This window comes from Sceloporus undulatus, chromosome 11 (genome assembly GCF_019175285.1).
Source record: "Sceloporus undulatus isolate JIND9_A2432 ecotype Alabama chromosome 11, SceUnd_v1.1, whole genome shotgun sequence".
Lineage (NCBI taxonomy): Eukaryota > Metazoa > Chordata > Lepidosauria > Squamata > Phrynosomatidae > Sceloporus > Sceloporus undulatus.
Window position 1 is genome coordinate 1566584 of NC_056532.1, and position 17274 is coordinate 1583857.

At 42.6% G+C, this 17274-nt stretch overlaps 1 protein-coding gene across 1 annotated transcript in view; it reads right to left on the reverse strand.

Annotated features, from left to right (window-relative positions):
• GTF2I (general transcription factor IIi) overlaps positions 1-17274 on the reverse strand; it is a 59790-nt gene that overhangs the window by 40975 nt on the left and 1541 nt on the right. The window contains 9 exon segments of the mRNA XM_042442397.1: positions 6128-6193; positions 6728-6768; positions 7747-7795; positions 8198-8226; positions 8675-8858; positions 10292-10426; positions 12204-12342; positions 13624-13727; positions 15818-15860. Coding sequence (XP_042298331.1) covers positions 6128-6193; positions 6728-6768; positions 7747-7795; positions 8198-8226; positions 8675-8858; positions 10292-10426; positions 12204-12342; positions 13624-13727; positions 15818-15830 — 760 coding nt within the window. The 5' untranslated portion in view covers positions 15831-15860.

Below are 17274 nucleotides of genomic sequence, written 5' to 3' on the forward strand. Positions count from 1 at the left end.
AAAAGATCTTATTTCAAATGCTTCTCAGTAGTTATTTACAACAAACATGCAGGGTCACAATTCATGGGAGGAAAATAAAAACACAACCATGTGGAATATGGAGGGGGGAAAAAGAATACAAGTCACAGATGCAATGGATACGTTTTGCACTAAGGACTCCCTTTAAAACACCTTCCCGGAGATTATTTTCTAGAATTTAAAAAGATGTGCGTATCTCTAACCTTCTATTGGCAATTCCACATCTGTTCCTTCACTGCAATCGGAACCCTGGTTGTTCCCTTTATAAACATAAATATAAACATACCATCATACAAAAGAGGAGGATGCTAGTTAAGACGAGAAATGTCAGAATCAGTATCTCAGTCGAAGCGGAAATCGTATGACACTATGGCCTGTTACAGACTGCCAAAATAAAGCTGCTTCGGGTCTCTTTGGAGGTACTGTATGTTGTTTAAGTGACGCATGGGTCCTAAGAGTCCGGAGGTTGCGCCAAAGCCACACTCCATTCCTAAGCACTGGAGCGCAGCTTTGGTGCAGCTTCCGGGTTCTTAGGATGCATGCATCATTTAAACAGCATACCTCCAAAGAGACCCCAAGCAGCTTTATTTTGGCAGTCTGGAACAGGCACAGGAGTCCATGCGCAGGGGCCATGCTAACCTCTCCCCTCCCTTATTCTCTCTCATATAAAACTGAAGGATGTCGAGCTCTCAGCAGACGGTGCCCGTTGTGAAATGAAAAAGCATTGACTCAAGTTATACACACAATTTGGACGGTACGGTGTTTGGAAGCAGATGATGCTGGAACAAAATGCTTCCGTTTTCTGACATAAAGCCATCAATCCTTTTATTAAATGTTAAAAACCTTTCTCCTGCCAGACTTACCGAGGTGAACGGTCACCCCAAAAATAAGATACGTGACTCAAAGTACCCCAAATTTGATTCTGATAAGTAACTGTATGCTTGTATGAATTTTCTCAGATCACAGGAACCAAAGACGGAAGGTATCTCTCTCTAAACCAAGTCTCAAGCTAGGCAAGGGAAAAGACAGGGAGGAATCACACGTCTCTTTCTCTTTCTCAAATCTGGACGATGGATGTCAAAACAAGTCTGGAAGTACCCCTGGCTACTGAGGCATCAATGTTGTTGTGAGAAACAGCACTGTGATGATGAACAAGTGAATTGCTGTACCTGTGTAAGACTTTGCCATGGCGATTTTCTCATCAATCGCCGAAGTTTCGGAAGGACCTGCTTTGGTAAACAAAGACAGCCATAAAAAAAACACTTTCCAAGACTTTCCTCTTGCTATTATGAGAGAGCATGCTCAGCTGAACCACCAAACTGGAGAAACAAATGACTGTTTCACAGGATTACAGCAAGAGGATCTTCCAGATCTGGGTCGTGGAACGGCAACTCCGCGCAGACATACCGCCCAACTCACCGTGTTTGAGTTCCTAAAGGTATATCACAGCATAGAGCTGCTTTGTCTGCTTTTATTCCCATGCGCTCAGGGTTTCAGCACTTAGGCACGTATTTCTTGAGATGCGGCAACTGCCATAGACAGGTTTGTCAGCCCATCACATGGAACCATAGCTCAGAATGGGTAAGTAACTAGTTTCAAAATGCGGGTTATTTGTAATTAATCCATTTACTAATAATGAAGGTATGTTTATGTACCATAATGACTTGTTTCCTCTTAATCAATAAGGAGAAAACAGAATGATCAACTGCTGGTGTATTTATCTTCCAATACAGAAGATTTAAAAAGAAAAAGGAGACTGCCAAAATAAAGCTGCTTTGGGTCTCTTTGGAGGTATGCTATTTAAATGATGCTTGGGTCCTAAGAATCCAGAAGCTGCACCAAAGCTGCACTTTGGTGCTTAGGAATGGAGTGTGGCTTTGGCGCGACCTCCGACTCTTAGGACCCAGGCATCATTTAAAGAGCATACCTCCAAAGATTCCTGAAGCAGCTTTATTTGGGCAGTCTGGAGCAGGCCCACGAAATGAATACACATTAAAGAATCACGACAATTTCTTTTGCAGTAAGAAAATTCTCCTGTTCTTTGAGAACGAATTCTCCTATAGAATAGGCTTGTATTTCCGAAGTATTCAAGGTATAATTTTTCATGTTTAAAAAACCCATACCTGTATATTATTCTGGAGTATCAGAGGTCTGGCCATACAGTTATTCTCTTGTTCGTCCAACCATCTGTCAGATTTTCTCTTATTAATCCTATGGATATGAAGTCGAAGGCTTTCATGGCCGGCATCCATAGTTTTTTGTGGGATTTTTGGGCTCTGTGGCCACGTTCTAGAAGAGTTTGTTCCTGACGTTTCGCCAGCATTTGTGGCTGGCACCTTCAGAGAATGCTGGCATGGAAGAGAGTGGGGTACATTCCCTGAAGATGCCAGCCACAGATGCTGGCGAAACGTCAGGAACAAACTCCTTTTGAACATGGCCACATAGCCCAAAAATCCTATGGGTATTTTTTGTCATTATATCCTCTGTGTTTCTTTGTATGTGACGTTTTAATACTACCTCAGTGGTTTGTACCACAGGTCAGCAGCTTGTAACATTTAGAAGTATCAGGCAAGTAAAAAGACAGTTTAATAAAAACGGCAACTATGCAAGTCGGTGGCAAATCTTTCAAATATTACTTACATCTATAAGTAGGCCATGCTATATGCATACTCGATATTCCAAAGCAACCTGTGGCCAGCAATTTGTGTATCCGGTTTTGAAAAGAAAGGGGGGAAACCCTTTAAATTGGACGTGTGAATTGGGTTTCAATTGCTTTTTGAAAATGACATTCCACGTTGCGCCACTGTCAGCCCATGTTATGGGTCAGTGATGGTGAACCTTTTCGAGGCCGAGTGCCCAAACTGCAACCCAGAACCCACTTATTTATTGCAAAGGGCCATGTCCCTCTGGCTTTCTAGTAACAAACTCTGGCAAAACCTGAGCTGGGGCAACGGCACATGTGCCCACAGAGAGGGCTCTGAGTGCCACCTCTGGCACGCATGCCATAGGTTCGCCATCATTGTTATAAGTTCATACTTCCCACTTCAAACCTGGCGTTTCGAATTTCAAGTTCCATAGGTGGTCACAAACTACAGCTGCTAGTTCAGTTCTCATATCAAACCGCTGCCAAATGTCTAGAGTCTGGCATGATCTCTGAACTGAAGCAAAGAGTGCTTCTATTCCCCCCCCCCCTTTTAAATACAAAGACCAAACATCCTATCCATTTACAGCCGCCTCTCTGTTTTCACGGGGGATCCATTCCAAGAAAACGCAAACCGCCAATATTCAAGCCCCACTGCCTTGGATTGCGGCATGTGCCCATAGGCACCCACAGGCATGCGCCCCATTTTGTCCCCCTCCATCTGACGCTTGCACATAAGTGAGGGACGCGGAACCCCAAGTCCGCGAAAATGGAGTGGCAACTGTAAATTGTGACCAATTTAGATTGCAACAGAAGGATTCCTTCTAGCAGACTCTTCCCAACCAACAACTACCACTGCGAACAGAATTCAGACTCTAAAAACAATATTGCAATACATGCAATATAATCTACAGGAGGCTTTCTTCTCACTATGCTGCCGGGCCTCCCACATCTGCAAACAGGGTTCATTCACAATCCCAAATAACCTCCTAATCCAAGCTCAGGGTTTATCTGAATGTAAAGGAAATCACACTGGAAAGTAACCTCTGGTCGACCATTAAGTACCCCTTGACACTCTTCTTCATCCTAAGGTTAAGGGATCAGGCAGAGGAGCATTGTCATTCACATGAGCAACCACAGAAACATCTCCCACTGACAACCAACCATAACAAAAAAAAAAGAAAGCAGAGTCCATCAATTTGGCGTTGTCTGTGTATTCCTTTTCAATAAGGACAATAATCACACCAGCACTAGATTATAATCACACTTTCTATAACACTTATCAGTGAACTCACACTCCCTAAGCCATCTGCAATGTGTAAGTCAATTGCCCCCAATAAGCTGGTTACTCATTTCACCAACCTACAAAAGGATGGAAGGCCGAATCAACCTTGGAGCCCTCCTCTAGGATCGAACTTACAACGTTGTGGGCGCAGCATTGGCATTTAAACACTGCGCCGCCAGGGCTCCTTAGGAATCCCACTGGGAATACACTTTCAGGTGTCTGCCTTCTCACTTGTGTTGCAGCCCTTTTTCACCTTTAAGGATGCCAGAGAGTGCACAATCCCTACCATCTGCTCTTGACCAGCGGCACTGCCACAACTGAAGGCCTCAACAGCAACAAAGCAAGGACATTTGCTGAAGAATACGTCCTCACCATCTTAGGACAAAGAACAATGCGATGTTGTCACCAAGGCATAGGGAGCCAACTATCAGGAAAGCGTTGTGAGCACAGTTAGCCACCGACTACCTAAATAAATCCAAGCATGCTTCTGCGAGGAATCACTGAGCCTTGATTCATTCAATTTACTCTTGGTTCTCTTCCACATTAGCCATTAACATCAACTGCTTTTGGGCATTCCCACCATTCGGTGTTCACTTGCACTTGCGCTACTAGTACGAGGCGACGGGTCGTAACACTGGACTGGCGCCTATTTCATCATTCATTCCCTTTTGGCAAAGCGCACTTCGTTCCCTTTTTCCTATTCCGTTCCCGTTTGGCAAAGCAACATTCATCATTCAAAACTCGTCAAAGGAAGTGCAGGCCAAAGAAACGGAGGGGAAGAGAAGTGAAATCCTGACCATATTCTGTCGCGTTCAGTTTGAAGCCCAGAACGGCGAAAGGCGATTTCCTTCTCAGTTTAATAAGCCACCACAAACTGAACAGGGAAGGCAGAAGGTAACAGTTTGGTTTGAGTTTTTAAAAAGCAGTTATTGCTCTGTGACAGACAAAAAGAGGGATAAGACTATCGTTAAAACGGTTATAAAGCATTTCCATAAGAGAATTCAACGTGGCACATAGATTTCCAGACAGACTTTGTCCAGGCCCCAATTGGGCTCAGACCTGTTTGACATCATGAACCATGGGCTTTTATTACAGACCAAGCCGGGACCCATAGGCCTGTTACAGACTGCCTAAATAAAGCTGCTTGGGGTCTCTTTGGAGGTATGCTATTTAAATGACGCATGGGTCCTAAGAGTCCGGAGGTTGCGCCAAAGCCACACTCCATTCCTAAGCACTGGAGGGCAGCTTTGGTGCAGCTTCCAGATTCTTAGGGTGCATGCATCATTTAAACAGCATACCTCCAAAGAGACCCAAAGCAGCTTTATTTTGGCAGTCTGGAACAGGGCATAGAAACATTAGTAAAGGCTGGGGTCATTCAGCAAAGAGGCTGCTCTGTGAAGAAGCTTTGCAGGATGTTGCATATACTGAAGACAAAAGATAACCGATAATACATGCACTCTACTGGCCTTTACTTAATGTGGCTAGCTAGGGCTACTTCCACTAAACATTCACATGCTGAACTCCGCAGTTAATTTTAAGGGGGATTAATAGGGATTAGTTAACTTTAATAGGGATTGGGGCTGAGATCAAAGATGTCTTTATCACATTTATTTGGTTTATCCGGTGTTTGTACTTTATATTAACAACGGCCATGCAAAGAACTGTGCATCTTTAGTGTATCAGTCGGTTACCCAGGCCCATTAAACTCAACAGTCATTCAGTGTGTAGAACTTGTGTAGATAAAGAGATGGAAAGGAGTTTGGGAGGAAGGGATAACTGCACATAGCTGACACTTGCGTCTCCTCCAAAGCCATCCATTTAAAACACTAACATAGGAGCCTGTTTGCTCTCAAATGATACTGATAGGTTACTTATTCCACAGATTTTTAAGATACATGTGCTTTTTCAATGCCTAAAATCCATTTCCGAAGGCCACAAGAGATGAGAGGGTGAAATAAAGGGAAGGGCAGAGGCACAGATAACGGCAGACCAAATGCAGCAGACAAAAGAGTAGAAGCCATGCACAGGGGTCCCCTAGGAAAGCAAAAACCTGCCTTGAATAGCATCATGTTCAAAAAGAAACTCGGTCCATAGTCAATTTTATACACTTTCACTGCCTTTTACCCCATTTTTAGTATTTCAAATTTCAGCCTATGGAGCAGAAGTCTTACACTCAATGTTACCTGGAATGTTAAACTGATAATATTCAGGATCCTCTGATTCTTCTTTGACCGTTATCATCTCGAGTCCTGAAGGAGAACAACATTTAATAGACAACTTCAATGTTAAAGGAAGGTCCCACACCCCAGCATTACGGATGCAGCCGAGACAAAACCAAAAACAGATTCTTTTTGCGTACAAGGCAATGATCATATACTCCATTATAAGTTGATCTCATGCATATGTCAATGCAGGTTTGTTTGAATTCCTCTTTGGATATTTCCCCCCCTTTTCCATTTCTTGTACATGCCCTTTTTAAATCTTAGCTCAGTTGGTAGTTCTTTAGACATCCATCCTAGTTTCTTTAGATATCTCCCTTTTTTGGGGAACTGTTTTGAGATTGTGCCTTCAATATTTCACTTTTTAGAAACTCTCATCCATTATGAACTCCCTTCTCTTTCACGGGGTCACCCCCAGTATTTCCCCAACTTTACTGAAGAGTTCAAGTTCATCTTGTTTGCTCAATAGTGTATAGAGACACCTAAGACCATGGGCCATTCCTCCTAACAGCATAGACTCTCACAGAATAGAGACATAGATATTTAAAAAGAAAGATGACATACCAGAATCTTCACTGGGTTCAGTCTTCACCTGGATTGAAGAGCTGGAGAAACATATCAGACCGAATATGTAAAACGCATACAATAAGTGTAGCAGCAACAACAATATGGAGATGCCATTTGTATATGGGACCTTCTGTGGCGAGACCATACACTTTAGCTGTGGGACGGGCAAAGCTGTCCAGATGCAACTCCTAGTAGTCCTAGTCCAGTGATGGCGAACCTATGGCACGCGTGCCAGAGGTGGCACTCAGAGCCCTCTCTGTGGGCACATGTGCCGTTACCCCAGCATAGAGTTTGGCAGAGTTTGTTACTAAAAAGCCAGAGGGACATGGCACTTTGCAATCAATAAGTGGGTTTTGGGTTGCAGTTTGGGCACTCGGCCTCGAAAAGGTTCACCATCACTGACCTAGTCAGTATAACCACTGGGAAAGAATACAGGAATTGCAATCCAAGATCATCTCGAGGGCCATAATTTGTCCAACTTGCTATCATTCAGTGGCTTCCAAACTTTGGTCTCCCAGGTGTTCTGGACTTCACCTCCCAGAATTCCTGACTGTTGGCCAAGCTGGATGGGGATTCTGGAAGATAAAGTCCAAAACACTTGGAGGAACAATGTTTGGGAACTACTGTTCTAGTTGGTCCTCATCAGCCAGGAGGCAATACAGAAATCCCAAAAGATACAAATCCTGTATAAAGCCATGTTCATAACACAGCTGAGCACTAAGATGAACTCTAAAAATAACAGTGTTGGTGGAACCTCCCTTCAGCAAAATGCTTGGGATCAGAAGTGTTTTGGATGTCTATGTTTTTCAAATTTTGAAATAGCTGCAATACTTAATGAGATGATGTTTTGGAGATGGGACCCAAACCTCAGTCATATGCACCTTATACACATAACCTGAACGTAATTTTATACACAATATTTTTTAATAATGTTGTTCATGAAACAAAATGTGTGTACACTGAACCATCAGAAAGCAAATTTTAATATCCCCAAAAAGGGATAAAATATAACAAACCTTCCGCTGGAGGATGTTATTGTGTGTGATGAGTCCATAATACGAGGTCCTAGAAGGGAAAAAATACAGCTTAGCAATCATAATGTAACATCGCTGGGGAAAGCGATTTGAAAATGAATGAGGCAACATAAGACAGGGAAAAAACCCATGATCCCAGATGGTACTGTCAGTGCTTGGTGTATGGCATGGAACAACACCTGGGGCACTTTTCCCTTGACTGGATTATATCCAGAAGCAATGGGTATAGTTAAATAGGAATACTTGACATAAGAGTAATACTGTTCCCCTTCGGACTCATACTAGGGACTGTGCAATACCACAGTCAGAAGTCAGGTGCTTCTACAATCTGGGACCTACGATACTAGTATCTAAAAACCAGAAGACTAAAGGGACACTGTCTCAAATCCAATTTTAAAATGTTTTGGTTGAGTGCAGGCAATTGACGACTTACCTAAATGTTTTTTTGGCTCGAGGAAAGGCCTAAAAGAGAAGAGGAAAAATTATGTTATTTGAAAAGAACAACACACCAATGTAGTAGAGTCTGGGTACTCCAAGTACCTCACATACATTCTCTTATAATCCATACTATTACCCTACAAAGCAGGGCAGTACCCTCATGCCCATTTTAGACTGTGGGGTGAATTGAGACCACAGCAAAGGCACAATCTAAATCAGGATTCACAGTTCAACCATAAGCTGAACATCAGTTGATATAGTTACTAAGGCAGTTAGGATAGTTAGTCCTATTGTTCTGGACACTTAACTATGGGGACCTATGTAGGAGACCTACATGTGAGAACCTGCCCTTGCAGAGACTACAAAATGTGCGTAAATCACTTTTTAGCATACTTTGGGACTCTTTCATTGAAAAGCAGCATCCCCATATTCCAAATAAACAAATCAAAGTAAATGGAGAGAACTACAACACCTTTTAATGACGAAGGAGATTCCAGATTTGTTTTCCAGAATCCACTTAAGAGTTGTGACATCGTAATTGGTGGGGTGTTTAAACGTCAGTCCTTCTGGGAGGCCATGTACCACTACAGCAGAGGGGTCCCTCTGAATCTTATCATACGGCACGGGAACAACAGTCGACTTTCCTAAAGCTTTGCCTAGATGGGAAAAGCAAAGTCGGTCAATGAAGGATCGCATTTGTGAAATAAAAAACTGAATTACGTGTACTGTATATCCCTTTCTTTCTTGCAAACTCTAATTCTGCCTTTGTTTCCCCTAAACTTCTTGTGCCAGTCTTCTAAACAAACATTCATTCCAAACATATATCAAAAAAAAGGAATCATAGGCCTGTTCCAGACTGCCAAAATAAAGCTGCTTTGGGTCTCTTTGGAGACATGCTCTTTAACTGATGCCTGGGTCCTAAGAGTCCGGAGGTTGCGCCAAAGCCACACTCCGTTCCTAAGCACTGGAGGGCAGCTTTGGTGCAGCTTCCGGATTCTTTGGATGCATGCATCATTTAAACAGCGTACCTCCAAAGAGACCCGAAGCAACTTTATTTTGGCAGTCTGGAACAGGCCATAGAATTGGAAAGTTGGAAGAATGAAGGAAGAAGCAGAAGTAAGTACAGGTCCAAACACACTGCAGAAATAACCCAATTTGAGGCTGCTTTAACTGCCCTGGCTCAGTGCTAGGAAATCCTGGGATTTGTAGTTTATTGTAGCACCAGAGCTCTCCGATAGAGAGATAGATAGAGGCACAATGTCTCACAAAACGACAGTTCCCAGAACTCCCTAGCATTGAGCCAGGGCTGTTAAAGTGATCTGAAACTGGATTATTTCTGCAGTCTGTTTTGGACCTATGCTTACTTCTGCTTCCCTCCAAACAATTAATTGTAGTTTTGTCATATTAATTACTAGCTTTTCATTTTATAGTAACCAATTTCATCGTTATCTAAGACCATTATCTAAGCCCAATCACAGTATGGGACGGAAGTCCCATATCATCAGTATATAACAGAAAAGACATTTTAAAAGAGAACTGTTATTCCATGGGTTTCATCAACCCAAACTGACAACGCAATTTTATGTAAACTGCTTGTATCTTTTATGTAACTATTATTATTATTATTATTATTAACCTTTATTTATGAAGCGCTGTAAATTTACACAGCGCTGTACATGCAATCTTTTTAGTTAGACGGTTCCCTGCCCTCAGGCTTACAATCTAAAAAAGACAAGATACAGAAGGAGAAGGGAGTGGTGACGAGAAAGGGTAAGTTACAGCATGCTTGCCGGGTCTATTGACTGTAACTAAAGATTGACTCTATTAATACTCATTATTATATGGCCTTCATTGATAATATCATTAATACAGAATTTAAACTACAGTATCTAAATTATATTAGGTTAGCTGTCTTTCTGTGAAGTGAGCAGAAACTCACAATGCAAACCAATCTAGTTTGAATGATTTGATATTATACCTTATGTAACTGTCTTCCTGAAAGTGAGACCCAACCGCATCTCAAATCAGGATTCAACGCGGCGCAGTCTTCCTGCAAACAGCAACTTGGTATCGTAAGATAAATACTTACCGTAACAAATGCAGAAGTAATCCTCCACAGACTTCCTGAGGACTTCCATTTCCACAATATCCACCGTCATCCGATTGTCAAGCGGTGTTGACTTTATTTTCTGCAGCTCTGCAGCCTTTGCCTCTTCATTAACACCTGCAAAGCATGAACTAGAAATCTAAGACACAGTTCCTTTTTAAATTTAGGTCAAATTGCAAAAATATATCCCATAGGAACCTACTTGGATGTTAAGACTCTTCCCAAAAGCTTGGCTGCACCTACTCACACCATAAAAAGGAGACCAAGTGTAAGGTCTTTTAAAGAACGCTCTTGCATTCTGCTCTGGTCAGACCAAACCTGGAATGCTGTATAATGTTCTGGGTACCACAGAGCAAATATACATATACATATACATAAACATATACATGGACAAGCTGCAACAAAAGAGGGTAACCAATATGGTAGAAGATCTGGAAACCAAGACCTCAGGGAGGTGGGCCTGCTTAGCCTGGTGAAGACGGACAGCCATATTTAAACAACTGAAAGATGTCGTGTAGAACAGTGCTTCTCAGCCAAAGATCTAATGTGCCAAACATCATCATTAAATTCATGTCTTACTTTTTTCCATATTCATGGGGGTCTTGTGCCCCTAACCCTAGCGAATATGGCGGGACAAGTGTAGTTATATCAGCAGAGTAATGCAGAGCCAGTGCATATGGACTTGTGGTAGAAGCTCAGGATGCTCTTGTAAGGTAAAAAAAAAGGAAATTTACATTTATTGTTTCAAACAATCTTTCTTTCTTGGGATAGGAAAGGAGACAGGCAAGAGAGGTTGACCTCAACTTTGTTAGAAGAGCCCCTAAAAGCTGATTTTCATGTATGGATGTTAGCTAGCAACCATTATGCAACTGGAGCCTCATCGACGCTCCCTTCCCAGACAAAAGGAGAACAAGGACTAACTAACTTCTTGAAAGAAAGGGGAAATGATCTCTGCAGGAAGCAAAAAAGCCTTCAGTACTTAGATCAAAGAAATAAATAATGGCAAAACAAAAGGGCAGGCATACTCTCTGGAGTTGCCTCTCTCACTGATCACTTTACAAAGCCTTGATGTCTCTTTGCTTCCAACATTAGATAGCCTCCAGGATCCCTCCCAATGCTTTGATTCATCCAGCGAAGATGTTCAGTGTGGTCCACAGGCTAAACCAATGCCAAAGCAGCAATTTTGGTTCCCTGTTAGGTACCTAACTAACTGGCACTGATAGCTGCTTACTAGCTACCAGTTCAAGGTCTTGTTGCTGACATATAAAGCCCTTAAGACATGATTTCAGGCCGTTGGGCAGACTGTGCTCTTATCATATATATGTGTGTGTGTGTGTCTATATATAGAGAGAGAGCTGTTCTCTTATCATATATATTATTATATTATAGCTAATGTCATTGAGGGAGATCTTGCTGGCTGTGAGCTGCAGATTTCCATTTAACAGAAACATGGAAGCAAGCCTTACCAATGGTGGCCCCTGTCTTTTGGAATGCCATCTACTACCAACTGTGGCATTTTATACATGAATATTTATTCCAATGTGCTAAAATTAAAAACAAATCTGCCTGATGACTCTATTTCCAAGAACGTTCTCGAGGCCAGCACTTCTCAGGCTATCTGACGCAGTGGACTGGTAATTCGTTTTTTGCAATGTGCCAGAGACTGGCACTATATTTGTGCCCACTGGCTATAATTATTATTTTTTCGTGAACACTCACCAATGGCTCAGGTACTGGCATCAGTTTCTGGGTCAACCGAGTAGCACTGCTCTAAGCAACTCAAAGGTTTACCATGCCAACAGAGTAAATGGACATCACGCCTGCGCAAGTCTTTTATGGGCCAAGCACAGGGGGCCAGTGGTCTGTGAGCAATAACAGTATGATTCAGACTTACAGTACTTCACAAAATCCTTCTGAAAATCTTTTCTCGTATTGACAAAAGCTCTTCCTCTCTCGGTCCCCACAACGAACACATCTGTTTCATACACAGCAATGCAGGCGACTTCTGCTTTGGACTTGGCAAGCTCTTTGCACTGCGGAAGGAAAAAGGTTGTTACTCAGACTGGCAGCAGTAAGACACACAGTACAAAGCAAACTAGAGCCTGATACAGACAGGCCAAAATAAAGCTGCTTCGGGTCTCTTTGGCGGTATGCTATTTAAATGATGCCTGGGTCCTAAGAGTCCGGAGGTCGCACCAAAGCCACACTCCATTCCTAAGCACTGGAGGGCAGCTTTGGTGCAGCTTCCGGATTCTTAGGACGCACGCATCATTTAAACAGCATACCTCCAAAGAGACACGAAGCAGCTTTATTTTGGCAGTCTGGAACAGGCCTAGGTCATTTTTATTGATATCTTATTATCACATACTTTCACAGTAGCCTTTAGTATTTGAAATACTGAAAGTATGTTTTCCCAAAGCTGTAACAGAGTTATAGTTTATAAAGGGTCACACATTTCAGGGGAAAGGGGTAGAGCGCAAAAGAAAAGCGCCTGCTTTGCCATAACATTCTCCTAGATGTCATTATTGGAACTGTCAGTTAAAAGAATCAGACAGTAAAGGACTCTGCCTCAAACATCAGGGAGCTATGATCAGCCAAATATACTCTGCTAGGGTTAGTAACCTTGTATATGGTACTTTCTGACAATGTCTTGCTGACTGTGTGGTAGGTCACACCTATCGCCTGTGGCATAAAAGGCTGCCACTTCTACTCCTGGAAACTGCCACATTCAAGGCAGTTCTTATTTTCAGCATCGCAAGCTCTTACAAAGCAGTACAGAGAGAAAAGGAAAGGAAAAATGGGGGGAAGAGGAAAGCATACTAAAAGGAAATCAGTTGGAACCCAGTCTCCGAAGTTGTTTTTATCAAGACCAGTTAGCATGAAACAATTAAAGAGAGAAAAGCCAAAATTATTAGCCTCTGGTACATGGTTTGAGCATTGGACTAGGACTCTTGAAGAGCAGGTTTCAAATCGCCATTCATCCACGGAAACCCAGTGGGCGATACTGGGCAAGTCACACTCTCACAACCTCAGAAGAAGGCCATGGCAAACCTAGCAAGAAAATGCTAGGACAGGCTCGCCATAAGTTGGAGTTGACTTGGAGACACCTAACAACCAAAGCTGGGCAGAGAAAGTGGCCCTGCTTCCTGCCTCTCCTTCTATCCTGATGCAACTGGAAACCACTGGTGTAACGTTGTCACACTTCTGGCAAGTGAACTGAAAGGAAACAGACACACTGAGCATGTGTATCTAGACATCTAAAAAGATACAGCCACTTTATAGGCACATTATAATAAACATCGACATCGCCTTACCATGGATTCAAGGGCCGACATGAGGAACGTAACCACCATTCTGCTTTCAGACGAGTCCTCTTCATGGCTGGATGCCGCTGCCATCGCTGCCTGGGCCATTTTTGCTATAAGCGAATGATAGACAAGACCAAGATGTATCCAAATTAATTTACACACATGGAAGAAATTCTTTATTCCTCTGTGACATGGAAAACACAGTCAATAGGAAAAATAAGCTAGTGGTTCCCAAACTTTGGTCCTCCTGGTGTTTTGAACTTCAGCTGCCAGAAGCCCCTTTCAGTTTGGCCAACAGTCAGGAATTCTGGGAGTCTCTGGCAACTGAAGGACCAATGTTTGGGAGCCACTGTTGTAGACAATCTCATTACTGATAGTAATGTAATTCCATCATTCTCAAGCCAGCTCAAGCCATTACTAAAGAGATCTGGGCAACTGTCACATTAGATAGAAGCTCTCTTTCTGAGCCCCTTACTAATTTTCCGCTAGGAGAAAAGCCTGATTGGAAAACATAGCTTAGATTTCAATGCAAAATGTGTAACTCTGTGCCTACCAACTATGTCAGGAGAAAACTGAAATCAAATTTAGACTATTACTTTCCCCCCCTCTTCGTTGCTGCCTCTTACACATAGCGCTTCTCATTACAAGGCATAGGAACCCCTCATCCTTTCTGATGCAAATGCAAGAACTGAGAACCAATGTATTTTTGGCACATGACCCTTGTAGTTCTTAGAAGCTCATTCAGGCAGCAAAAGGGCCAAAATGTTCCTCAATAACCTTTTAGCAATACCATGCCCAAGCTCTCACCCCATCCGTCTGTAAAGATGGCAACATATGATTGGCTTAATTTTTGATAGCTAACCCAATTCTAGTAGCTAGGAGCAACAGTGAGAAAACGCCATTGCACTGACTTTCCAAGCTTCCTGGAAACATCTGGCTGGCTTTTGTGGGAAGGTGACAGATGAACCTTTTTTAGACTGATCCAACTGGATTCTTTAGTTCCCTTTCGGCAGTGTGAGATGTTGTCTTTAATCCTATTATCTGGCCTCCAATACAGTAAGGACCAGTGTGACATAATGATGAAGGTAACACTAGTTTTGAGGAAACACAGGTTCAACACTTTTTCCTCCAGCCATTAAGTTCTTAAGGTCTTTTTGGGACGATTGCTCTCTCAGACGAATAGAACAGAATCGTTGAGACAAAAAACAAACGGACCAATGTTCACTGCCTTGAGCAGCGAAGAGCAGAATATAGGCAAATAATGAAATATGTATGTTCTCCTGTATCATTCAGGCCTAGTAGGTCTCTCCCATCCAACCCAAATAGAGTTGGACTTCTGCACACAACATGTAGCTTGTTAAATATGGACATATGAGCACATCCAAATGAGCAGAGAGGAATGCAAAAGGCAGCAAGGCAAAGCATCTCTCTCCATATTCCATGCCTCGGTTTAGCATATATTGTCTGTACAGCCACTTACAAGTGCAACTGCACCTGGCAAAAACAAACTCATGGCCGCAGGGAAGAGCAAAAGCTCAATGGCAGAGATGGTAGAAGATCCTAGGCCCAATCCTCAGGATTTGTAGGTAAGGGCTAGGAGAGGCTCCCATCTGAAATGCTGCCAGTCAATGCAGACAATACTAACTAGATGGCCAACAGTCTGACTTTGTTTAAGGCATAGTTATTTGTGGGTTTTTCGGGCTCTGTGGCCATGTCCTAGAAGAGTTTATTCCTGACGTTTCGCCGGCATCTGTGGCTGGCATCTTCAGAGAACGCTGACATGGAAGAGAGTGGGGTACATTCTCTGAAGATGGCAGCCACCGACGCTGGCGAAGGCTGGAGTGTGGCTTTGATATGGCTTCCGGCTTCTTAGGATGCATGCACTTAAACAGCATACCTCCAAAGTGACCCGAAGCAGCTTTATTTTGCCCTGTCTGTTTGGGCCCTTAGGTACTAACTTTGTCTAAGCGTGGCACAGTAGATTAAGATTCACAAGCCCATTTCTCTCTCTCTTTTTCCTCCTCTCTCTCTGAAAACCTGGACCTTTTCTGTGCATAGGCCTACGATCAACAAAAAGCAGAGTTATTTTGCTCTCTCGCATCATCACATTTCGATGTCCCATACCCACCCAATGCGTTGGAGATACACTCCCAGACGTTATTCTCAAGGACTACTCCGAGTCCAGGTTGTGTCTTCTTACCTATTCTCTGCATTACAAGGATTCGGCACGGCTACAATGGAGCCTGTAACAGACAGAAAAGCACAATTGAAAAATGATCATACGTATTGTCTTTTTAAAAAGAAATAAATACAAGCTTGAGGCATTATTCTTAAACACTTGGGACTTTTCCAGGCAGAGACTTGTTGGGGAAGAGAGGGGAGGAGAGGGAAGACAACCACAATTCAAATGTGGTGAGTTATACTCACACTGGTTTCATGGGACACACTATTCATTCCTACGAGGAGGAAAAAGGAGGGTGGAGATAGTACACTGCAGCTTCTCAAAATGTTGTGTGTACCTGTTATCAAATAAACCAAGCTGAACACTTCTCTAATCCATTTTACTGATACTCCAATCCCATGCATGCTTATGCACAAGGTTCCACTTACTTCAATGGAGTTTACTCCCAGGCACGCATGTTTAAGACTGCAGACTAACGTTGTAATCCTATACTAATATACCTAGGAACAAGCACTACTGAACACAAGGAGACCTACTACCTTTGAGTTAAACATGCACAGGGTTAGTATGTCGAGAGATCTTGCCGCATCTTTGAGCCTAACTGAAATAAAGAAGTTTTTAATGTGGGTTTTTCAGGCTATGTGGCCATATGTCAGTAATATAATGTCACAGTTCCTGATCAATAGCTATCTGAGACATTCCTATTGATGGGGTTTACCTAGAAATTAACATATGCAACTTGAGGAAACAGTTAAGATCAGAAGCTATTAAAAATCAGAGAATGCTTTCAAAAAGCAGATGGTTTAGTACTTTCTTTCTTTCTTGGATTAGCAAGATGTGGGCTGAAATGTCGGTTCAGACCATGAAGGTGTCGCAATGTCATGTTAGGTCTGTCACACGATTATGTTGTCGAATTATGGAGAAGCCATAGGGTTTTTAAAAGCAAGGAACGCTCAGAGGTGAGTTTGCGAGTTCCTTGACAATGCCTTGGATGGCAGTCTCCGATCTCTCATCCAAGTACCAACCAGAACTAACCCTATTTAGCTTCCAAGATCACACAGGATCTGGCGCATTGAGGGTATTTAGGCGGTACATGACATATGTTCACTCTTAAGAATGGCAGGAGATACAGCTGACATAAATAGGTTTCCAAAACGGCACCAACGCAGAAGACTTTATAAGAGAAGACAGTGACCTGTAGAGATTCCTGTTTGAGAGGAAACCCTTGACAAAGACGTCGCTTCCGACATTCCCTTAAGGTCATGGTTATAACAGTGTCTTATCCTTTTGTTGGTTCTCATTATAGATCCAAGCTATATTCAAAAGAAAAACAAACAAGTGGGTAATAGGCTAAATGCTTGAAGGGATGTCATACTGAGGAGGGAGTGAGCTTGTTTTCTGCTGCTCCAGAGAATAAGACAAGGAGCAATGGATGTAAGCTGCAGGAAAAGAGATTCCAGTTCAACATTAGGAGG